Source organism: Vicugna pacos, chromosome 2, assembly GCF_048564905.1.
Source record: "Vicugna pacos chromosome 2, VicPac4, whole genome shotgun sequence".
NCBI classification, from domain to species: domain Eukaryota; kingdom Metazoa; phylum Chordata; class Mammalia; order Artiodactyla; family Camelidae; genus Vicugna; species Vicugna pacos.
This window is the reverse complement of record NC_132988.1, coordinates 2,404,773-2,428,927: the sequence shown is the minus strand read 5'-3', so window position 1 is coordinate 2,428,927 and position 24,155 is coordinate 2,404,773. Positions and strand designations below refer to the sequence as shown.

At 46.0% G+C, this 24,155-nt stretch overlaps 2 protein-coding genes across 9 annotated transcripts in view; both read left to right on the top strand.

The window, feature by feature from the left end:
* Positions 1–11,278, top strand: part of LOC116278733 (uncharacterized) — a 36,250-nt gene extending 24,972 nt beyond the window's left edge. For 5 of the 8 annotated variants that reach the window (XR_012079217.1, XR_012079220.1, XR_012079218.1 and 2 more), the window contains one exon: positions 10,563–11,278. Coding sequence is in view for 1 of the 8 variants with exons in the window: in XM_072974638.1 (XP_072830739.1) it covers positions 10,640–10,917 (278 nt within the window). In the remaining 7 variants the exon portion in view is untranslated. The remainder of the gene's footprint in view (positions 1–10,562) is intronic. The other 3 variants (XR_012079227.1, XR_012079229.1, XM_072974638.1) reach the window with 1 other exon arrangement.
* Positions 11,279–11,291: 13 nt separating this feature from the next.
* Positions 11,292–21,992, top strand: LOC102529394 (putative serine protease 47). Its single transcript, XM_072948220.1, has 6 exons — positions 11,292–11,306; positions 11,345–11,612; positions 12,569–12,752; positions 14,184–14,461; positions 16,691–16,857; positions 21,493–21,992. The coding sequence occupies exons 1-6, from the start codon at positions 11,292–11,294 to the stop codon at positions 21,808–21,810; spliced, it is 1,230 nt and encodes a 409-aa protein (XP_072804321.1). The 3' UTR covers positions 21,811–21,992.
* The last annotated feature ends 2,163 nt before the right edge of the window (positions 21,993–24,155 follow it).

Below are 24,155 nucleotides of genomic sequence, written 5' to 3'. Positions count from 1 at the left end.
GCACCAATCAACACTCACACCCACAATGTCGAAGGGTTCTCTTTTCTCCACACCCCCTCTTCAGCATCTGTCACTTGTAGACTTCTCAATGGTGGCCATTCTGGCTGGTGTAAGGTGATATCGCATTGTAGTTTTGATCTGCATTTCTCTGACAATGAGTGATGCTGAGCATTTTTTTTTCATGTGCCCTATTGGCCATTTGAATGTCTTCTGTGGTGAATTGTTTGTTTAGGTCTTCTGCCCATTTTTGGATTGGGTTGCTTGTTTCTTTGCTATGAAGGTGTATGAGCTGTTTGTATGTTTTGAAAATTGGTCTCCTGTCAGTCACAGCATTTGCAAAGGTTTTCTCCCATTCTGTAGGTTGTCTTTTCGTTTTGTGGATGGTATCCTTAGTTGTGCAGAAGTCTGAGTTTAATTAGATCCCACTTGTTTATTTTTGCTTTTATTTCCAGTAGTCCAGGAGCTGGTTTAAAAAATACACTGCATTAATGTATGTCCCCGAGTGTTGTGTCTGTGTTTTCCCCTAGGAGTTTTACAGTATCTGGTTGTACATTGCGGTCTTTAATCCATTTTGAGTTTATTTTTGTACATGATGTTGGAGAATGTTCTAATGTCAGTCTTTTACAGGTAGCTGTCCAGCTTTCCCAGCACCACTTATTGAAGAGCCTGTCTTTCCTCCACTGTGTGTTCTTGCCTCCTTCGTCGTGGGTGTATTGACCACACGTGTGTGGGTTTATTTCTGGACTTTCTATCCTGTTCCATTGATTCCATATGTCTGTTTTTGTATCAATACCGTGCTGTTTTGATTCTAACTCTGTAGTATTGTCTGAAGCCTGGGAGGGTTATTCCTCCAGCTTCATTCTTTTTCTTCAGTAATGCTTTGGTAACTTCAGGTCTTCTGTGATTCCATATAAATTTTAGGATGGTTTGTTGTAGTTCTGTGAAAAAATGTCCTGGGTAATGTGATAGGGATCGCATTAAATCTGTAGGTCGCTTTGGGCAGCGTTGCCATTTTGACATTATGGATTCTTCCAGTGCAAGAACACGGGATGTCTTTCCATTTCTTTAAGTCCTCTTTCATTTCCTTAGTCAGGGTTTTGTGGGTCTCCACATAGAAGTCTTTCACTTCCTGTGCCAGATGTATTCCTAAGTATTTTATTTTTTGGATGCGGTTTTAAAAGGGATTATTACTTTCGTGTAAAGAAATGCCACTGATTTCTGTATGTTGATACTGTCTTCTGCTGCCTGGCTGAGTTGTTCGATTAGCTCTAGTTGTTTTTATGCAGAGGCTTTAGGGTTTTCTATATATAGTTTCATGTCATCCACATATAATGACAATTTTACCTCTTCTCTTCCAATTTAGATCGCTTTATATTTCCTTCTGTTGTCTAATTGCTGTGGCTAGGACTTCCACTACTTACTATGTTGAATAGAAGTGATGAGAGAGGCCATCCTTGTCTTGTTCCCAATTTTAGCAGAAAGACTTTAAGCTTTTTGCTGAGGAGTGTTATGCTGGCTGTAGGTTTGTCATAAATAGCTTTTATTATGTTGAGATATGTTCCATCTCTACCCACTTTAGTAAGAACTTGGGCTCAGTGTGGTCAGGGGGCTTGGGAGGAAGGTAGAGGTAGCAGTGGTGGGAGGAGGAGGGCTGCCCCTTGGGAGCCAGTCATTTGCTCCCATCTTCCCCATGGCCTGACCTGGGGGTGGCCTCTGCTGCCCCAGGTTCAGTGCACCCATGTCTTTAGGTCAGTCTGCTCCCAGGAGGCTGGCATGGTGCGGTCAGCAGGCAGGGGCAGCTGTGGTGGGAGTGGGGCTGTCCTGTGCAGGCCCTTGTGTGTACTCCCATCTCCCCAGTGGCCTGACTTGGGGGCAGCCTCTGCTGCCCCAGGTTTGCAGGACTGACATGTGTAGAAACAGACTCATAGATACAGAATACAAACTTGTGATTGCCAAGGGGGAGTGGGGTGGGAAGGGACAGACTGGAAGTTCGGTATTTGTAGATACTGGCAGGCGTATGTAGAATAGATAAACAAGATTATACTGTATAGCACAGGGAAATATATACAAGATCATGTGGTAGCTCTCAGTAAAAAAAAAATGCGACAATGAATATATGTATGTTCATGTATAAATGAAAAATTGTGCTCTACACTGGAATTTGACACAACATTATAAAATGACTATAACTCAATTTAAAAAAGTAAAAACAAAAAGAATAGGCAGACAAAAAAAGAATAAATAAACCTAATCACACCCCCCTGCAAAAATAATAATTAAAAAAAGATTTTAAGGAGTAACAAAAATGACAAGCAGGAGTGACCTGCAAAGATTACAGAGTCTTACAAAGTTCTTATTTCCAGGTCCCTGTGTTTTAATTTGTGATTCTCTTACAAAATAGTAAGTAATTGGAAGCCTCCTCTGATTTCTGTCCTTCTTTTTTATGTCTGAATATGAGACTTAGAAAATCTCTACTTCCTTCCTCTAGCTAGATCTGAAGCGGCCCATCTTCCTAGGGCACACACAAAAGTTGTACTATTTTAAAAATCCCACTCAGTAGGTCTCCTGACTAGTAACAGAGTCACAGGTTATCCCCCCTTATGTGCCCTCTGGGGCATTTAATCTAGACAGAGATAAGTTCAACACTTGGCACAGAGCGTCTATTTGGAGAGAAGCCAAAAACTGAAAAGAATTTTTTTTAGAAATAATAAGATACTAAGTTCCTATCTTCTTTCATGATGAGTTATTATAGAAAAATAACTGCATAATTTAAAAAGTAAGAATCTAATTTTCAAATAGGTGAAATTAACCTCCAGCTCTCACAAAAACATACTTCAAATACAGTTTAGCTGAATGTATTTCCAGGGCCACTGAGCTTAGAATCGACACCTTTGATGAAATTTAAAGTGTGATTGAAAATTAAAAGAATTGTGGTGCTTGAATGGAAACATTTATAGATTTCACTATGAAAAGTTTTATTTTCTGTTGTATAAATAGACCGTAGACATGTGCTGGAGATGCCAGTCAATGTTTTGCATCCACCACTCCCATCCTGGCTCCTGCTCAAAAGGTGGACCTAGGTAACTGTTCTTGGAACTAGTGGCCCCGACTTCCCAGTGTTAAGAATAATGCAAGCCTGTATCTCACTCTAGTTGGAAATGTTCTACCTAAGTGTATACTGGCTTATTGAGCAAATAAGCTAGTATTAACTCCATTGAATGTTTATGATTATAAAAAGTGTAAATTTGTGTTCAAACAAATTGAATTATTATTCTGATTTCCAAGAGTAGTTACATTTTCTAGTTTGTCAGCTTGAAGACTATATTTAGGTAACCTAAACCTTAGACTTAAATTAATTCTTGGATATTCATTGGATGCCTAAATCATTTCTAAGATATGACAATGAAACATTGTTTACTAAGCATACTTTTCAGTTTATATGCTTTTGTTTTATATTTTAAATGCTAATAAGAGGCTATTTCTTTGGGTCTGTTAATTAATGTGCTTATTTTTGCAACTTTGAGAAGCCCTTAGAAGCTGTAGAAAGTTGTGTTACATGCATTCATAAGCTTTGCTCATTTGCTAAAAAGTCAGTGTATATCATAAAATTCACAATTACTCACCCTCTAGTTTTTTGTGAAATAAAAGCTATTTTGGTTAAAAGTTACTATTAATACAAACGATTGCAACCATATACTTTGGAGCAATAGTTTCAGAGAAATACAACTACTATGCACTTGCTTTTGTTTTTCAAGGAAAATAGTTCTTTCCTAACGCAGCCATTCTCAGGGCTTTTGATCTACAAACTCCTCTGAACCACATTTCCACCAGCAATGTATGGGTGATATATTTTCTCTGTATCTTTACCGGCATTCGGTGTTATCATTATTTGTTATTTTAGCCATTCTGCTAGGTGTGAAGTGATATCTCATCATAGTTTTGGCTTGTATTTCTCTAAGGGCTAATGCTTTTGAACATCTTTTGATGTGCTAATTTGCCTTCTGTATAACTTCTTCAGTGAAATGTCTCTTCACTTTTTGTGTATATATATATATATTTTTTTAACTGAAGTATATAGTCAGTTTACAATGTTGTGTCAATTTCTGGTGTACAGCACAATGCTTCAGTTATACATGAACATACATATATTTGTTTTCATATTCTTTGTCACCATAAGTTACTGCAAGATATTGAATATAGTTCCCTGTGCCTATACAGTATAAGCTTGTTGTTTATCTAATTTATATATATTAGTATCTGCAAATGCAAATCTCAAACTCCCAACTTATCCCTTCCCACCCCGTTCCCCCATTCAAGGCCCAAATGTTGAGAGAGTCCTGTCTCTTTGGCATCTTTTGTCCTCTGGCAGCATCTCTTTTCTCCACTCTACTCAGCATAGCATGTCCTGTTCTAGCACACCAAATCCAACAGAGGGAATTTTAGGTATAAATGGTATGTATTGGCATATTTGAGACATAACACTAACATGGCTTTAAATTGTAGCATTGTGTATGTGGGAACATGGTTAAAGCGGTAATTCCTTCTAGTGTGTTCTTGACACTGCTCCCCTTATCCTCCTCTTTATTAAAAAGCCATTAGATTGCCCTTTCTCCAATGAGGCTCTGAACCTTAGTTTCACGTTCTTCCAGATTAGAATACCTAACACAGCACTGTATTAAACACCCTACATGCACTGTCTCATTTAATTCTTATGACATCATTATAAGAACATTACACAAATATAAAATTGGGATAATAACAGAAAGATGAGAAAACTGATTTCAAAGAAGTTAGATAACTTGCCTGCATTCACACGACTAGTAAGTTTTTGAGCCTGCACGAGGCTTGCCTGACTCTCCAGCCTACTCCCTTACCAGTACATTAATCCTACATTATGCCATCAATTCCAGAACTAGCTGTTTTAGCCTGTTAGTATTTGAAGAACAGGCCTTTGTCATTTGGCCATCGTTTAAGCACTGCTCCCTGCCTAACCCAGATAATGTCCCCACAGCTCAGTTTCCAGGCAGCCTAGCCTGTCTTTTCTGTAGCTTGTCTCTCCTCTAGATCTTGCTCAATATCTGTTTCTCTGTCCCTGCTGTTAGATTAGTGGATTTCAGACATTCTGTTTCCTCTCCCTCCTTTCCTCTAAGTGTCTTTCCTGTATAATTTTCCTTACGAGATTCTCATGCAGCTTTCATATGCTCATAAGACAGACTCATTCACAGTATTAATGTGTATGTTAAAAAAGACAGTTGCCATTTTGGAGGCAATTTTATTTATTGTTTTTCTTGCTACTTACTGTTTTCCTTAAACTATTATCAGACTTAAGATTCATCCATTTATATATTCAGTATATTTTTAGGTTTTCCAAACCAGAACCCAATTTATTTATCTATCATTACAGAGTGAAGAAATATTCTGAATATTATGTAAGTGTTATATTCTATTAACAATGTCAATACTGAATAAATATTTATTCTTAAGTACTTACTGAGTGTCTATATGTCAGCAACTGCCCTAGATAGTACTGATTACCCTTCCACACAAGCTTTTTTGGTGAAATCATTTTTTTAACATTAAGTTTTCTCAATATGACAATACCCAGGTTCATTTTAGAAAAATGAAAAATACAGACAAAAAAGAATTAGGAAATACACACCAACAACAATCACTTTCAATACTTTTAGGACTATCTTTCCAGAGTTTTATCTGTATTTTTGAACTGTTGAATTTTTTTCAGTTAACACTATATCATAAACATTCTTCTGCATTAATGGTTGTTAAAGGTTGATGAGTTCTTTTTTGGGTGTACGATAGTTTTAAAATCATACTTTCAACGTTGGACTCTTAATCTGTTGCTAGTTTTTTTGTGATTACATGTGAAGACCATGATGAACATCATTTAGGTATTTTTCTTTTCATGTATCATAGGCAGTTCCTTGTAGCCTCAGAAATTGTATTTCTAGTGGGCTGGGGGACATTTTTCCAGCTCTCAAAGAATTATTACTCAATTGGTTAAAAGTCTGCAGGCTATATACATTCAAAGGCAGTCCCTTCTGTTTGAAATTCAGCAAAATCCAGAGTTTGCTCAAACCTTTAGCTCTTGCAGAGTGTCTCCTTTATTTGGTACATATTGATAGAAAACTGGACATGGGTATACAGATATGAATAAAAGCCTGTGCAAGGCAGATAGCAAAACAGACTAGAAGTAATAAACAAGTTTAGGAAGGTAATAAGAAGCAATATTTCTTATGAAAATCAATTGCATTTCTATATATTAGGTACAAAAATATGTAAAGGAAATTAACAAAATAATTTCATTCACAATAGCTTTTTAAAAGAATAAAGTACTTAGAAATAAATTGAATAAAGATGTGCAAGATCTATATACCAAAAACTACAAAATATTGCTAAGAGAAATTAGAGATCTAAATAAATGGAGAAATAGATTTTCATGGATCGGGAGATTTCATATTATCAAGAAGGCAACTTCCCTCAAACTGATCTAAAAGTTCAATGCAGTCCTTATAAAACTTCTAGCTGATTTCTTTTGGGTAGAAACTGACCACCGATCCTAAAATTCATACAGAAATGCAAAGGCTGCATAATAGTCTAAGTGGTTTGGCAAAAGAATAAAGCTGGAGAACTTTCACTACCTGATTTCAAAGTTTACTGTAACACGTATTAATGTAGACATTGGGCTTCTTGGAAAAGGATAGGAGCACAGTTCAGTGGCAAGGAATTAAAAATCCAGAAATAGAACCTTACTTTTTATTATGAATTTATTTTTAACAATGGGCCCAAGACAATTCAATGGGAAGAAGACTAACCTTTTTTTTTTTTTAATCAAGGAAAGGTGCTAGAGTAAACGGACACCCACAAGAAAAGCAACAACACACACACACACACACACACACACACACAAAACCCCAAAGAAATAGAAACTTATATCAGACTAGAAAAAAATGAACTAAAACTTGATCATAGATCCAAATGTAAAAAACAACTTTACATTTCTCAAAGGAAACATTGGAGAAAATCTCCATAACCTCTTAATATAACATCAAAAGCATGATGTATACAAGAAAAAAAATTGGTAAATTAGACTTCATCAAAATGAAAAACTCTTGCTCTTCAAAATCCCTGTTAAAAGAATGAAAAGACAAGCCACAGACTTGAAGAAAATCCTGCAAATCACATATCTGATAAAGAATAAAATCTTGTGATTTGCAACATCATGACTAGACCTAGAGGATATTATACTAAGTGAAATAAAACAGAAAAGACATGCTGTGTGATTACACATATTTGCAGAATCTAAAAAATAAAACAAATGAACAAACACAACAAAACAGAAACAGAGTTATAGATACAGAGAACAAACACGTGATTACCAGAAGGGAGAGTTTTGGGAGGAGGGAAGCAACAGGTGAGGAAGAATTAAGAGGTACAAACTTCAGTTGCAAAACAAATGAGTATGAAATGTACAGTGTGGGGAGTATAGTCAATCACTATGTGATAGATTTGTGTGGTGACAGATGATAACTGCGGTTACCATTTTGAAATGTACAGAAATACCAAATCACTCTGCTGTGTAACAGGAACTAACATAGCATTGTAGGTCAATTATACTTCAAAAACAAACAAATACATAGAAAAAGAGATTAGATTTGTGGTTACCAGAGGCAGGGGCTGGGTGGGGGCAGGGAACTGGATGATGGCAGTCAAAGGTATACACTCCCCAGTTATAAGATAAGTAAGCATTACAGATGTAACGTATAACGTGATAAATATAATTAACACTATTGTATGTTACATATGAAAGTTGTCAGAGTAAATCCTAAGAGTTCTTATCACAAGGAAAAATTCTTTTCTTTTTTTAATTTTTTTATCTATACAAGTTGATGGATGTTCATTAAATTTATTGTGATGATCATTTCATGATGTATGTAAGTCAACCCATTATGCTGTACACCTTAAACTTTTTTAAAAATTTTATTAATAGATTAATTATTTTAGAGCAGTTTTAGATTCACAGCAGAATTGAGCAGAAAATACAGAGTTTGCAGATAGCCCTCCCCTTCCACACATATATACTCCCCTACCCTCAGCATCTCTCATCAGTGTGGCATATTAGGTAAAACTGATGGACCAACATGGGCACATTATTATCAACCCAAGTCCACAGTTTACATTAGGGTTCACTCTTGATGTTGTACATTCTATGGGTTTTGACAAATGCATAATGACATGTAGCCACCACTATAGTATCATGCAGAATAATTTCATTGTCCTAAAATCTGTTGTGCTCCATCTATTCATTCCTTCCTCCTACTCCTCAAACCCCTGGAAACCACAATCTTTTTATTGTTTCTGTAGCTGTGCCTTTTCCAGAAGGTCATTTGGTTGGAATTGTACAGTTTGTAGCCTCTTCAGACTGGCTTCTTTCATTCAGTAATAACGTCTTTTAAGTTTCTTCCATGTCTTTCATGATTTGATAGCTCATTTCTTTTTTTTTTACTGCATATATATTTTTAAAATTTACATATATGTACTGTTCATTGTTTCTAAGAATGTTTAGAGCTTTCTCTTTTTAAGCTTACATGGTTATCAAAGGAATAAAGCCAACCACAAAATAAGAATTAATTAAAAAAGGTACATACACCCTGCTATTAACAGCAGCATTATTTATAATTGCCAAGATATGGAAGCATCCTAAGTGCACATCAGTCGTTGAACAGATAATGAAGATGCAGCATACATACATGTAATGGAATACGACTCACCCGTAAGAAAGAAGGATATTTCGCCATTTGCAGCCCTTCTTTCACCTTTTTTTTTCACTTCAAAAACCAGAATTTTACAACTGGCATAAACATTTTCATTACATCGAAAACAGCAAAATACCTAGAAATAAACTTAACCAAGGAGGTTACCTATACTCCGAAAACCGAAATGACACAAAGAAATGGAAAGATTTCTTGTGCTCTTGGATTGGAAGAATCAGCACTATCATAATGGCCACACTACCCAGAGCAACCCACAGATCCAGCACAACCCCCATCAAAATACTCTACTCAGGACATTCCTCACAGAACTAGAACAAACAATTCCAAAATTCACAAGGAACCATGAAAGATCCCAAACAGCCAAAGCAATCTTTTGTAGGTCTTGTTTTTTACTCTTTCTTTTTTCTCTTTTTTGATGGCTTGATGACTAGAGACGGTCCTTTAACATTTGTTGTAAAGCTGGTTTGGTGGCGCTGAAATATTTTAGTTTTTGTTTATCTGTGAAGCTGTTGAGTTGTCCATCAATGTACACTTCAAACCTTAAAAAATGAAAAAGAGAGGAAGAATGGGCTTCAGTTAATATTAATGTGTCACTATTGGCTCACCAATGGGCCATAGTAATATAAGATCTTAACATGAGGGGAAACTGGGTGAGAGGGATATGGGAAGTCTTTGCATTGTCTTTGCAACTTTTTCATGTATCTAAAACTATTCTAAAATAAAAAGTGTATTTAAATAAAAATAAAGAAGGAAATAAAAATGTACTGAAAATCACTGAATTGTCCTTTGTAATAAGTGAACTTCATGGTATATAAATAACACCTCAGTATTAAGTCGTATGAGCTGCTTATATATTCTGGAGATCAAGCCTTTTTCAGTTTCATTTGAAAAACTTTTCTCCCATTCTGTAGGTTGTCTTTTTGTTTTACTTATGGTTTCCTTTGCTGTGTAGAAGCTTGTAAGTTTCAGTAGGTCCCATTTGTTTATTTTTGCTTGTATTTCTATTGCTTGAGTAGACTGTTCTAGGAGAACATTTTTGAGATGTCAGATAATGTTTTGCCTGTATTTTCCTCTAGGAGGTTTATTCTATCTTGTCTTATGTTTAAGTCTTTGATCTATTTTGAGTTTTTTTGTGTATGGTGTAAGGGAGTGTTCTAGCTTCATTGTTTTACATGCTGCTGTCCAGTTTTCCCAACACCATTTGCTGAAGAGACTGTCTTTATTCCATTGTATATTCTTGCCTCCTTTGTCAAATATTAGTTGATCAGAAGTTTGTGGGTTCATTTCTGGACTCTCTATTCTGTTCCATTTGTCTATATGCCTATTCTTGTACCAATACCATGCTGTCTTGATGACTGTAGCTCTATAGTATTGTCTGAAGTCTGGGAGAGTTATTTCTCCAGGCTCTTTCTTTGTCTTCAGTAATGCTTTGGCAATTCTAGGTCTTTGATGGTTTCATATAAATTATACTATGATTTGTTCTAGTTCTGTGAAATATGTCCTGGGTAATTTGATAGGGATTGCATTAAATCTGTAGCTTGCCTTGGGCACTGTGACCATTTTAACAATATTGATTCTTCCAATCCAAGAGCATGGGATATCTTTCCATTTTTTTTAAATCTTCTTTAATTTCCTTCATCAATGGTTTATAGTTTTCTGTGTATAATTCTTTCATCTCCTTGGTTAGATTTATTCCTAGTTACTTTATTACTTTGGGTGCTATTTTAAAGGGGATTGTTTCTTTACTTTCTTTTTCTGTTGATTCATCATTAGTGTAAAGAAATGCAACTGATTTTTGAATGTTAAATCTTGTAACCTGCTACCTTGCTGAATCCTGGGCATATATCCAGAAGGAACCCTACTTCAGGATGACATCTGCACCCCAGTGTTCACAGCAGCATTATTTACAATAGCCAAGACATGGAAACAGCCTAAATGTCCATCAACAGATGACTGGATAAAGAAGATGTGGTATATTTATACAATGGAATACTACTCAGCCATAAAAACCAACAACATAACGCCATTTGCAGCAACATGGATGTTCCTGGAGAATTTCATTCTAAGTGAAGTTAGCCAGAAAGAGAAAGAAAAATACCATATGAGATCGCTCATATGTGGAATCTAAAAACAAAAACAAAAACAAAGCATAAATACAAAACAGAAATAGACTCACAGACATAGAATACAAACTTGTGGTTACCAAGGGGGCAGGGGGTGGGAAGAGATAGACTGGGATTTCAAAATTGTAGAATAGGTAAACAAGATTATACTGTATAGCACAGGGAAATTTATACAAGATCTTATGGTAGCTCACAGAGAAAAAAATGTGACAATGAATATATATATGTTCATGTATAACTGAAAAATTGTGCTGTACACTGGAATTTGACACAACATTGTAAAATGATTATAAATCAATAAAAAGTGTTAATAAATAAATAAATAAATAACACCTCAGTAGAGCTCTTTAAAGTTGATAAGGGCAGAATGGGATCGGGGATGGACTCGGGCAGGGTCAGGGCCCAGACTCGGGCCACTCAGGGCTGGGTCAGGCCAGGGTCAGGCGGGGGTCAGCAACCTTGACAATGGGCACGGGGGCGTGGCTCCCCGAAGGCCGAGGCCAGCCTGCGGCCCTCCTCTGGCTGCTGCTGCTGCCGCTGCCGCTGCCGCCGCTGCTGCCGCTGCCAACGGCCGCCCTAGAGCTGCGGGGCGCCTCCGCCAGGGCCTCGGCGGCGCCTGGCCGGGCCCCAGGCGCGGGGCGGCCGGAGGACGGCGGCGCTCTGACCCCTGACGCGCAGCCGTTGGCTGCAGGAGCCCCAGGTGCGTTGGGGCCTCAGTGCGGGGCGGGGTCGGGTTACACAGGAGGGCCTCAGGGGGGCGCGGCTGTGACCAGGGCCTGGGGGCCTCGTCTTCTGTCGCCCTTCCCTCCAGCCAGGCAGCCCAGAGACCACCTCAACACAGGTGGGTCACAGGCCCCCACTGTGGGGCCTCTGGGTGGGAACCGCCCCAGGGGCTTTGTGGGGCTGTGAACTGAGCAGGTAGCAGGGTGTGGCCCTGAGGCTGGGAGGCTGGCTGGAGGGAAGCACCGGGACTGCTGAGTAAGTGGCCCTTAGTGTGGGGCCCAGGGGGCTCACTTCCCTCCGTGAGGCCCTGGGAGCACAGGCCCTGGAACGGGATCCCCACTCTCAGGGGGCCTGGGCACACCCCTGCCCTCCCAAGTGTGGGTCCTAAAGCCAGGGCTGTCTTCATTAGCCCACTCCCTCTTTAGAAATGGAGGATCCTGAGTCAGAGAGGGGGAGTGACTTTCCTCAGGTCACACAGCACCACGGAGCTCTGCCTGTGAACCTATTTCCCTGAGATACTGGGATGACGTGGAGGGGGCACAAGCCCTTAGCAACCATGATCGTGAAGAAATAATATTGGCAGCTTCTGAGGCCTGCAGTTCTTGGCTCTGCCGAGCAGGCACTGAGGAGTGCTAAGTGAGGGAGGTAATGGCTGTGACGGCCCAGCCCTTGGCAGGCTCACTCAGGGATGTCTGCCACCCTGGAGATGCTGCTGTCACCTGCTGTGGCTGCCCTTGGTCCCCCTCCCACCCACCAGACCACTGAGCCCTCATCCCCACGAGGCTTGCTCGGTTGTGCTCTGCTGTCCAGTTCTCAGTGGCACCCTGTCATTTTGCTAGGCCTCTGGACGCTTGGCCTTGGTTTTCCCATCTCTGAAGTGGACGGGGCCTCCCTGGCAGTGGCACCTGGGCACTACCTGTGTCTCTGTCATAGGAGGCAGGGGCGTCTCCACTGTATGCGGGAAACCCAAGGTGATAGGGAAGATCTATGGTGGCCGGGATGCGGCGGCGGGCCAGTGGCCGTGGCAAGCCAGCCTGCTGTACCAGGGCACTCATGTCTGTGGAGCCACCCTCATCAACTCCCACTGGCTGGTTTCTGCTGCCCACTGCTTTCTCAAGTGAGTCCTCCTTCCTCGGCTGCCGGCAGAGGTGCTGGCTGGGGAGGGGGGTGCAGGGGAAGGGGAGAAAAGGGGTGATGGGCGTCCCACAGCAGTCCTCTGGGCTTTTCTCTGGGGCAGTCTGTGGCCTTCAAACCCATGTCATCCCCGCCTTTGACCTGCATATCGTCCACCTGGACTGTCCTCCTTGTTCACCTGTCTAATCCTCCTCATGCTCTGCCCTCAGCCCTAGTGCCTGTCCCCTAACACAGATGTGCCCCAGGAGAGTGGCAGTGTTGGTCCTGGCTGCCATGTGGTGTGGACCAACCTCAGACCAGAGCTTCTTCTCAGTGTCCCCACATTCCTAGGTGTCAGACTCTAGACAGGAACTGGAACTGTGTGTATGGCCATCAGTTGGGCCATTCTGCTTACTTGTGCAAAACTGAGTTCCCAGGAGGAGCTGTGGTCACTGGTGTGACCAAGGGGACCCCTGCTGCCAGGCTGCGTAGGTGGGAGATGGGGCTCCCTGGGAGAGTGACATGACTGTGGAGGAGTCTAACTCACTGCCCCTCCTGGGCCTGGCCCCGTGCCCAGCTTCTGAACACATGAGGAGGGGTCTCCAGGGAGCAGGGGCATCACAGCCCAGGGCCAGGAGCTGGAGCTTTGAGAACCCAGAGTCCTGTCAGTACCTACTCTGTGCCATGCTGTATGCATGCCCCTCTGTGGCATCGGGGTGGTAAGACCCCACCTCACTGTGTCTCCATCTTGTCAGAAGAGAAAGCCCAACATGGGTGAGAAGAGCAGACCACATGGGGCTCACATGGGGGCAAGTGAGAAGCTCTGTGCTGCAGTGGGCGTAGAGAGGGAGGGGCTTGCTGGAGGAGGGGAGTGGGAGGGTGTCCGGGTGGATGAGCCATCCATTCAAGGTCAAGGTCACCACCCATACTCAGGGAACAAGGCAAGGTTCCATTCCCTGCGCTCATTTGCTCATTTAACAATCTTTTGTGAGCGCTTATAGCTAGTGGACAAGCAGCCCTCAGGTAGGAAGATGCTTAAAGAAAAGATGGGTCGGGAAAGGTGCGGGGGCCAGAAGGTGGGCTGCAGGGAGCCTTGCGAAGGGTGAAGATAGAGCTGGGACTGAACCAGAACTCCTCCTGTGGACAATCACAAGGCCTTCATTTGATGACCCCCCTACCCCACCATCCAGCACTAGGATTCAATGCTCCTCCAAGTCATGTGTGTGATGGAGAAGCCATATGCTGACGTAAGTAGAGTATCATCTAGCCTCAAGAAAGAAGGGCTTCTGACCATTAGAAATGGGGAGACAAAAGCTGCCTGGCATCATGGTGGGTAGAGGGGTCCAGAGGGGTGTGGGCAGTAAGATGAGGATACAGGGAGAGAGCTGGCTCACACTCAAGAGATGATGGTGACCACGTGCCCTTCCTCCTCCAGAAAATCTCATGTCCTGGAGAACTACCGGGTTTTGTTAGGAAACACCCAGCTGTACCAGCACACCAGGCACACCCAGAAGATACCCGTGAGCCGGATTATCATGTACCCAGACTTTGATAAATTTCATCCCTTTGGGAATGACATAGCCATGTTGCAGCTGCTCTTTCCTGTGAACTTCACCTCCTACATCATCCCCGCCTGCCTCCCAGCTCCTGGCATGCAGCCGCCCAGTAACTCATCCTGCTGGATAACTGGCTGGGGGATGCTCAGTGAGGAAAGTAAGAGGGCATGGGAGAGGCTGGGGGGCAGATGAGGGTAGGGAGGAGGGGCAGGGAGGGGAGGAGGACAGAGAGGTCCCCAGGCAAAGTGGCTGCTGGATCTTGGCTTGCCGTGCCTCATTTCCAGAAGACCAGACTAATCTAGTTCTAGTTCTGAAAGTGTGTGATCCTAAAGCTTCAGTGCTCCCTAAGTCCAGATCTCTGCAAGTCTGGGAATCTTTGAATTTTGGACTCAAGAATTGGGTTCTTAGAGTCTTTCTAAGGCTTGACTCCAAGATTTTAATCAACCATGGCTGTCAGATGACTTGATTCAACTCAGAAGTCATGGTTGGGGCCTGGTCCATTCCAGGCCACTGACAAACACCCCCATCTCCCATTGCCATAGGAGGCTCTTGGGAAAAGTGGAGAGAAAACACATTTATGAACTCTGACCTCTGAGCCTGCAGGATCAAGTTAGAATAATTATGACTTGAGAGTGTTTGACCTCTCTGAGCTCGCTGTGCTCTTCTCCCCACCCAGGTCAACTATCTACTTTGTAGGCTTATTCGGTGAACTGAATAATGCGGGAAAAAGTTTGTGTTTTTTAGGATTGAAAAAGGAGAAGTGTAGGCAAAGACTTATGAGCAAAAGTCTTTATTAAAGAAATGAATGTTTATGGCTTGGGGAAATGCTTATGGTGCAACATCAGGTGGAAGAAGCATATATATGTGTAATTATTTGGTAGAGTGTTTCTCAGCAGAGGTGCTGCAGGCATTTTGGATGGACCCTGTCTTCACTGGGTAGGATGCACCTGCTAGTGTGCAACCAGGTCCCCAGTATTCCCACACCACACACACACACACACACACACACACACACAGAAATACTCACACCGACACAACACACCATGCTCACACCCGCAGATACACACACAGAGACTGCTTCCTCCTTGAGGGCAGGGACCCTGTCGTGCTGGTTTAATATCCCAGCCTGTGCCCAGGGCCTGGCCCCTGGCAGGTGCTTTGTCGCTGCACCCAGATCCTGGAGACCATCACTTCTTGCCTGCACCTCCAGACCGGTCTCCCAGCTCCACCCTGTGCGCTCTGCTTTAGTCCCCACACAGCTGGACGTGTGCTTCAGAGCAGGGGTCGTGCCAGTCCCCTGCTCACTACCCTCAGTGCCTTCTCATTTATGCTTTGAAAAAAGTCCAGACGCCCTACCTCGGCTCTGCATAACGGCCTCCATCCCTCTGTGCTTATCTCCTGCTGCGTCCCTCACTCATGCCTGCCCAGCCGCAGGCCTCCTTCCTGCTGTGAATGTGCCGCACCCCCACCCGCCTTGGGCCGCCAGCCGCTGTGGCTGGGCTCCCAGCCTCGCTTGCTCTGCCTGCTCTCCTGGGCACGACTTGCTCATCTTGGCAGGACTCATTCCTTTACATGAACAACTCAGCTCCTCCTCTGAGGAGTTTTACTGGATCACATGAGCTAAAATAGACAACCCCTAACACCACAGCTCCCTGTTGCCTTTACACCACTTAGTAGAGCTAAAATCATTCTACTATTCACTTCACTTCCCCGTCTCCCCCAACTGAGTATCTTCCCTTTATCACTAGTGTCTAAAAGACACTAAACACGAGGACAGATGAATGAGTGAGCAGATGAGAGGATCAATTGGGGAGGGGAGGGGAGGATGAGTGAGGGGAAGGGAAGATGGGGGGTGCTTAGGTGAGAGGATGGTGGGCAGACAGATGGAGTGAGTGGACACATCAGTAGGTGGAGGGGAGAAGGGAGAGATGGGCCAAAAGATGGGTGGATGGGCAAATGGGTGGAAGGGTGAGTGGGTGAACAGGACAAAAGGAGAGCTAGGTAGATGGAGGGAGGATTGGTGGGTGGAAGGAAAGGTTAGTGATAGACAAATGGAGAATGGATGGGATGGTTTGTGAAAGGGCAGGTAGGCTGGTGAATGGTTGCTGAGCACCTGTGTAGGGTATGTGTCAGTGGGATTTGCAGAATAAAAGAGGTGTTGTCTGTTGCCATGAGAGAGATGGAGGGAATAGGATGAGTTTGGAGGAGTTCAGCAAACAGGAGGCGGCTTCTTAGGCAGAGGTAGAACTGGAACAGTGCTGCAGCGCAGCTGTGCCGAGACAACCCCGGGCTCGGGGCACAGCAGCGAGCAGGGAGGAGGAGTGGGGAGCGTGGAGCGCCCGGAGCTGGGCTGCAGCGTACTTCACTCATCTCCTCGTCCTTGCAGGGCCTCTGCTCGAGCCCTTCCATCTCCAGGAGGGAAAGGTGGGCCTCATTGAGAACAAGTTCTGCAACATGTTATATGAACCAAGAGTTGGCCAAGGCAGGAACTACTCTGTGCACGAGGAGATGCTGTGTGCTGGGGACTTCTCGACAGGAAAGGCCATCTGCCGCGTGAGTGAGGCCATTTCTGTTCCTCCCTTGCGTGTTCTCAGGGCCTCAGCTTCCTGGGGGGGGCAGGGGGTGTTGCCTCTGCTCTCCTTGTGGAGACCCCCGGGACATCCTGCTTCCTCCCTCTCCGTGTCTTCCCGGGGCTCCAGCCCTTGGCAGCGTCCCCCCTGGCTGCCCCTTCCTAAGCCTGTTGTCCCTGAGAGCCTTACTGGCAGGACCTCAGACAGTGTCTGTTTTTGAGGCATATTTTACAGTTTTGATTGAGGTGTAACATACTTACAAAAAAGTATATTCATAGTGTTTTCATAGGTGTGGGGCGGACAAATCTTCACATAGTGACGCAACATGTGACCAACACCAGGGCCCCACTCGTGTCCCTTTCCCGTCACCAGCACTCAGGGGAAACCGCCACCTTCACTCGCAACACCTCAGATTAGATCATGGGTTTTCCGTAAGTAGAATTAATTTCCAGGTGTCAGCCTTCCGTGGCTTCACAACTGTGTGTGAGCTGCACCCCTGCTACCGCCTTCAGTTAGTCTGTTCATCCTCGTCGCCTCCCAGGACTCTGGGAGGCACTGACTTCTGTGGTCCGTTCTGCTTTTGTTGGGTGTTCTAGCAGTTCCCAAGCTTTCTGTTTCATTTCGCTTCCAAATGTTTCGTAGTCTATTTCAGACAAGCTCATGAGGAGAACTGTTGGATTAAAAGGTATGCGTGTGTTCAGCTCTGGCAGATGCTACCAGACGCCCCCAAAGGGCTCGCCACACGCCCCCGTTCCAGCCGCGGGTGAGGCTCTGTGTCCTCGCCCACACTCGGCACTTTCCATCTTTTCTCATTTTGATATCTTATTGTGGTTTTAATCTTCGTTTTCCTGATGACACATTAAATGTATTTTCATATGTTTATTGTCACTGGATCTCTTCTGTAAAGCTTCCCTTCTAGTTCTTTCCCCTCTCGTCTTCCTCTTGGGTTGTCTCTCTTTTCCTTGAGGGGCTCTTGGTATATTTGTATATTTTTCTATATTCCAGATATGAGGCTGCTGTTGGGTATATGGAGTGTGGAGCTCTCTTTCTGCTCTTTGTTGTGCCCCATGTTGTAAGTGGGCAGACAGGCCCGGAGAGGGAGAGCTGTATCCTAAAATAAGGCAGTACAACCTGACTCCAAGCCCACTGCCTCCCCCGCAGGGCCCAGCCTCCCACGCTGACATCACATCTTTCACACAGATGGCACCGTGGGGTTGAGGGGAGAGTGTTGGGCTTGAGTTAGAGACACTGCTGTGCCACGTGTCCCTGCCCTGTGACCTCTGGTGGCCTTTTCACCCCCTGAGCCTGTGTCCTCATTTGCAGTGTGGGACTCTGAGGCCTCCTTCATGGCGTTGTGGAAAGGGTGGTGTAGTGGGTTGGATAGTGTCCCCTAAATTTGTATCCACTTGGAATCTCAGAATATGACCTTAACTGGGATTAGAGGCTTTGCAGATGTGACTAGATAAGAATCTCAATATGACACCATTCTGAATTTACAGTGGGCCCTGAATCCAATGACTTGTGTCCTTATAGGAACAGAGACAGACGCAGAGACGCTCGGTGTCAGACTTCCGGCTCCCAGAACCGTGAACACATTTCTGTTGTTTTCAGAGTCACTCAGTTTGGGGTGGTACGCTGTGGCGCCCCAGGAGACCCGCACGGGAGGGGTGGGGTGCACCTGGCCCGTGGGAGGGCCACCCTGACGGTAGGTTCCATGACGGCCCAGTGAGCTACTGAGCCCGAGGGGGAAGCTTGGCCACCTGCCCCCTTGGTAGGAGGTGGACCCAGGTTTCCTGGGTCCCAGGCCCTAACCAATGGTGTGGACTTTCTGACTGTCTGGCCTGGCCCGTCCTTCTCACGGAGTCAGCTGCACTCAGAGGTGAAACAAAGGGCTCAGCCCACATCCTCCCAAGTCCCCATTTGGCTGTCACTCTGGACCCACCTTCCAGCCTTGTCCTCCACCTGCCCTCCCCTGCAGAGGCCATGCCAATGGGGCATAGGGCTGGAGCCCTTTGCTTGCCCACCAGACATGCACAGTGGCCTTGACCTCTAGGCCCCCCGCCCCACAGCTTGAGGACACCACTGAGCTGGACACCCGGGAGTCCCAGCAGGTGACCCCCTCCTGCCTCCCTCAGCCTTTCAGTCACCCAAGCCCACCTGAGAGATTCCTTCTAGATTCATCTCCTGCCACGTCGCCTGCTCTGGCCCCCACCCTCCAACCCGGGGCTCTCTTCTCTCCCCTAAAGTGTCCCTGCCCCTGCACAGGGCCCCCAGAAACAGGTCTGAGGAGAGAAGGGCCACAGGGGCACTCAGCACTCAAGACTGTGGGGCAGGACGGGCCTGGTTCCAGGCATTAGTCTGTTGTTTACCGGGATTGTGGCCTCAGCTCAGTTTCCTCGCCCATGAAATGGGGTCACTAACAGCCTCCACTTAATAAGGTTCCTGTAACAATTTGAGAGCTGTGTCTGGCACTCAGTAGGTGCTTGACAAGTGCTGGCTTTCATTCTCCTGGCCTGGTCTGCCCCCCTCTATCTTAATTGTACCTGTTCTGGGCCTGTCTTAGGTCTTCCTCTCACTCAGGGTGGATTCCACTGCCTGGCCCCACTCAACACACACGTGCAGGTGTGTCCGTGCATGCACACACACACAGTTGGCTCTGTCTTTACAGCAGTGCAAACCACAGCTCACTTTGCCTGGGAAATATTAGTGTTGGGGTTCCCTCTGCCTTCTGAGAGCTCCCCAAGGGCCAGGAGGCTATTCGAGCCCTTCCCATCTCCTCTAGACTGGCCCAGAATCCATCATGATGTTGGCAACCACATGGCTCATCTGCATGAATCCTTGAGGCCTGGAGTGGACAAGGACCAGGCCTTCCCCTGGCCTTGAGCAACCAGGAGTGGGTACACTGTGGGGAGGGCCGAGGGATCTCCAGGCAGGGACCACAGAGGGGAGGAGCTGAGAGGATGACGGCACGTTCCCTTTCTCCGAGGAGCCCCATGTATGACTTTTTTGGGGCCGCTGAGACAAACCACCTCAAAGTGCGTGGCCAAAATAACAGTAATTTGTTATCTCAGGTTTCTGGTGGTCAAAGGTCTAAAACATAGATGCTGGCCAGGCACATTCCTTCTGGAGGCTCTAGGGGAGAATGTGTCCTTTCTTCTTCTGGCTTTTTAGGGGCCGCCCGCATTCCTTGGTTCATGGCCCCTTCCTCCAGCCTCAGAGGACATCGCTCCAAGCTCTGCTTCTGTCATCACACCTCGTGTGACTCTGGCTTCCCACCTCCCTCTTTCCCCATGAGGACCTTGTGACTACCTTAGGCCCACCCAGGTAATCTAAGATGAGCTTCCGACTTCAAGATCCCCAACTCCACCACATCTGCAGAGTCCCTTTTGCCACATAAGGTGACATAACCACAGGTTCCAGGGATGAGGATGGGCATCTCTGAGGGTTATTTTCGGCTGGCCACACCACGTACCCCTCTCTCTCCTTCAAGCCACCGCTTCCCCCACCCTCCCTCTCAGCCAGAGGTCTTGCTTCTTATTTCACCGAGAACATCGAAGCAAGCAATCAGACTAGAGCTCATTCACCTTCCCAGCCCCACAGCCCGCTCCCCGCATCTGCCATCTGGCCCATCCCTCTTCTCCTTGCCTGCACTTACCGCTCCCTCTGCTCCTGCATCAGTTAGGTTGTTTCCTGGTTAGAGTCTCAGCTCAGGAAGTCTTTGTGCCTCCACCCTGCCTGTCCTGTCCCTTCCATGGCTTATTTCCACACGTCACATCTGACCACGGCAGGCCAGCTGGCTTAGTGACAGAAGCGCCATGGGGGAGGAGCCTTGTCCTTTCACCCCTGTGCCCAGGGGCGAGGCTGCCCTGAAGGCTTGACGTGCATGTGGACAGGGGAGCAGAAGAGCGGCAGGCGTGGCTGTGGCCCCGCTCCACTCCTGCCACGCCCAAGGGTGAGACCCTCCCTTCGGCTGACGAAGTGAGAGGATTTTCAACCAGATGGTCCTCCCCTGACAGTATTTTGGGACTCCAGTGATTCCCAGCAGCTTTCTGGGGACCCCGTCCTGCTCCCTGAGCAATGCAGGCTGCCCCCGCCAGGCCTGGGTGTGAGCATTTTCTGAGGCTGCTCACAAAGAGCATCTCTCTTTTCCCTCAAGAGGTTGAGAGAAAACCAAAGGCCTAAATGAATGAAAAAGGGGGAGGACCCAGGTGGGGATGTGCTGCTGCCACTCAGGGTTTTGCAAGAACTGAAGTCTGAAGCGGCTTGACCTGACCAGGCTCCACTCACAGACCAGTCCTCCTGGGCCCTGTTGGGGCAGCTGTCCCTTCTCAGCCTGGACAGCGCCCTGTCCTGGACCACCAGGGCCTCCCTGGGTGCAAGTGTCCATGTGTTGTAGATTTCAATCCACAGCTATCCTGGGGGTCAATCAGGAGCCTCCTGAAGTGTGATGCCAGCGCCTGCCTGCATGACTGTGGCTGCAGAGGGACACTGGTGTTTGGACTTTCAAAGAGGTCCACCTGAGTGAGCCTGGGTGGCAGACACTCATGAGCCCGGCCTTGCTACCTGGTCTTCTCAGCGCTGGCCCAGCCACCCACACTGACTCCCCTCTCTTTCCTAGGGTGATTCCGGGGGACCCCTTGTCTGCGACCTCACCAATGCCTGGGTTCTGGTGGGGCTGGCCAGCTGGGGCTTGGACTGCCGACATCCCATCTACCCCAGCGTCTTCACCAATGTCTCCTACTTCATTGATTGGATCGATGAGATCCAGAAGCTCACACCTCTCCCTGATGCCATGTCTGCTCCTCCTCAGACCCAGTTTCCACACCAGCCTCTGCAAGCTGCTGGCTCGCCGGGGCCCGGCACGGGCTTTGTGCCCCCACAGCCCTGGCCCCTGCTGCTGTTCCTGCTCCAGGCCCCACAGCAGGCCCTGTGGTGACCCGCCAAGCCCCTCTGCTCCTTCCTTCTGTCTCAGACCCCAGTCTCCTTGCTGGAATTTTCCACCCCTCCCCTCCCCTAGCCCCATCAGCTTTCAGTGGATCCTTCTTGGCTTTCCAGTCCAACAACTGCCACTCCCCAAACCAAGCCTGAAAAATCAAATAAAAACAAGTGAAAGACTTATCCTGCTCCTGTCTTTGGGCCCTGCTGCCCCCTCAATCTTCAGCACGCACCCCTTCCCTTGAGGTCTGTTGTCTGGCTCCCTGGACAAAGAAGCAGGACCTGGCAGAGAGACTGTCCCCGGAGGAAGACAGGGGTGAGGATGCTGAAGGAGTTCAGCTGGGGAGGGAGAAGGATGTGTTCATTTGCAGACTCCACTCCTGCCATGGGAATGCACAGGCCTTCAGGGGAAGTGTATCAGTCAGCTCCAGCCGCTATAACATATACCACGGGCATTGTGGCTTAAACAACAGGAATTTACCATCTCATAGTTCCGGATGGAGCCTAGAAGTCTGAGATTAAGGTGCAGGTAGGGATGATTCCCACTGAGGCCTCTCTCCTTGGCTTATAGACAAGCATCTTCCCCCGTGTCCTCACATCATTTTCCTTCTGTGCATATCTATGTCCAAATTACCCCCTTTTATAAGGACACCAGTCATAATGGATTAGGGCCCACCCAAGCGACCTCATTTTAACTCAGTTATCTCTTTAAAAGCTGTACTCCAAATAAAGTCACATTATGAAGTACTGGGGGTTAGGACTTCAGAATATGAATTTGGGGGGACACAATTCAGCCCATAACAGGAAGTTGGACATTTTGCCAGGTGACTACAGTGCAGAGGAGTAACAGCTTTCTCACAGTAAAGAAACATTACCCCTGGTGTTTAGCGAAGGTAGGAACAACTTGCTGTGGAGGTAGAGGGAGCTTCCCAGGGTGCAGGACCACTGAGCTGGACTGGAGTGCGTGACCTGGCCCGTGAGGAAGAGGGTTCCACCCTGCAGCGTAGAGGGCTCTTGAATATGAAGGGTCTAAGAGACGGCGTGGGAACAGACAGCAGAGGCCCAAGGCCAGGCTGTGAGCTGGGATTCAGGCTGGCAGTCCTCAGACCTCTGCTCCTAGAGTTGACTCCTAGCACCTTCCTCACCTGCCCTCATGGCCCTGCTCTCCCCTGTTTGAAGGGGCCCAACTCACTGCCCACCTTCCTAGCTCCCAGCCCCACCTGACCCTTCTCCCTTCTGTCCAAGGACTCAAGTCATCCTCCCCCAAGTTGTCCACACACCTCCAGGAGTTGGAGCCTCATTTCTCCTTTTCTACTTAGCTGACTCAGGACTTAGCAACCCGGCAATAAGCCTGGAAGCAATGTTCCATTCTCCCTGCCCATCTGCCTGACACACAGTCCTTGTGCAGCCAGAAGTGTCCCAGATGAACACCTGTATGGCAATTAAAAAAAACTGGACAACTTAGAAGAAATGGACAAGTTTCTAGAAACAAACTGTCCACCAAAACTGAACCAAGGAGATATAGGTCATTTGAACAGACTGATCACTAGAAGTGAAATAGAATCAACAATAAAACACCTCCCTGCAAACAAAAGTCCAGGACCAGATGGCTTCACTGGGGAATTTTACCAAACAAACCAAGAAGAGCTCATACCAGTCCTTCCCAAACTCTTCCAAAAGGTTGAAAAGGAGGGAACACTTCCAAACTCATTCTGTGAAGCCACCATCACCCTGATACCAAAGCCAGACCAAGACACTACCTAAAAAGAAAGCTATAGGTCAGTATCATTGATGTACATAGATGCAGAAATTCTCAATGAAACATTAGCAAACAGAATCCAACAACACATAAAGAAGGTCATACACCATGATCAAGTTGGGTGCATCCCTGGGACACAAGGATAGTTCAACATACACGAATCAATCAATGTGATACACCACAGAGAAAGGACAAAAATCACATGAGCATCTCAATAGGTGCAGAAAAGCCATTTGATATAATTGAACACCCATTTATGATAAAAACCTAACCAAAGTGGGTACAGAGGGAACATATCTCAACATAATGAAAGCTACTCATGACAAACCCACAGCCAGCATAACACTCAATGGTGAAAAGCCGAATGCCTCCCTGCTAACATCCGGAAGGATGCCCGCTCTCACCACTTCTATTCAATACGGTATTTCAAGTCCTGGCCACAGCAATTAGACGACAACAACAAAAGAAATGAAAGGGATTCAAATTGGAAGAGATGGGTAAAATTGTCATTATATGCAGATGACATGATACTATATAGAGAAAACCCTAAAGGCTCCACACAAAACTACTAGAGCTGATGAAAGAAT

Coding starts and splice junctions, on each gene's coding strand:
- LOC102529394 (XM_072948220.1), top strand. Junction 11,613..12,568: donor GTTGGCTGCAGGAGCCCCAG/GTGCGTTGGGGC, acceptor TCTCTGTCATAG/GAGGCAGGGGCGTCTCCACT. Junction 14,462..16,690: donor GGGGATGCTCAGTGAGGAAA/GTAAGAGGGCAT, acceptor TCGTCCTTGCAG/GGCCTCTGCTCGAGCCCTTC.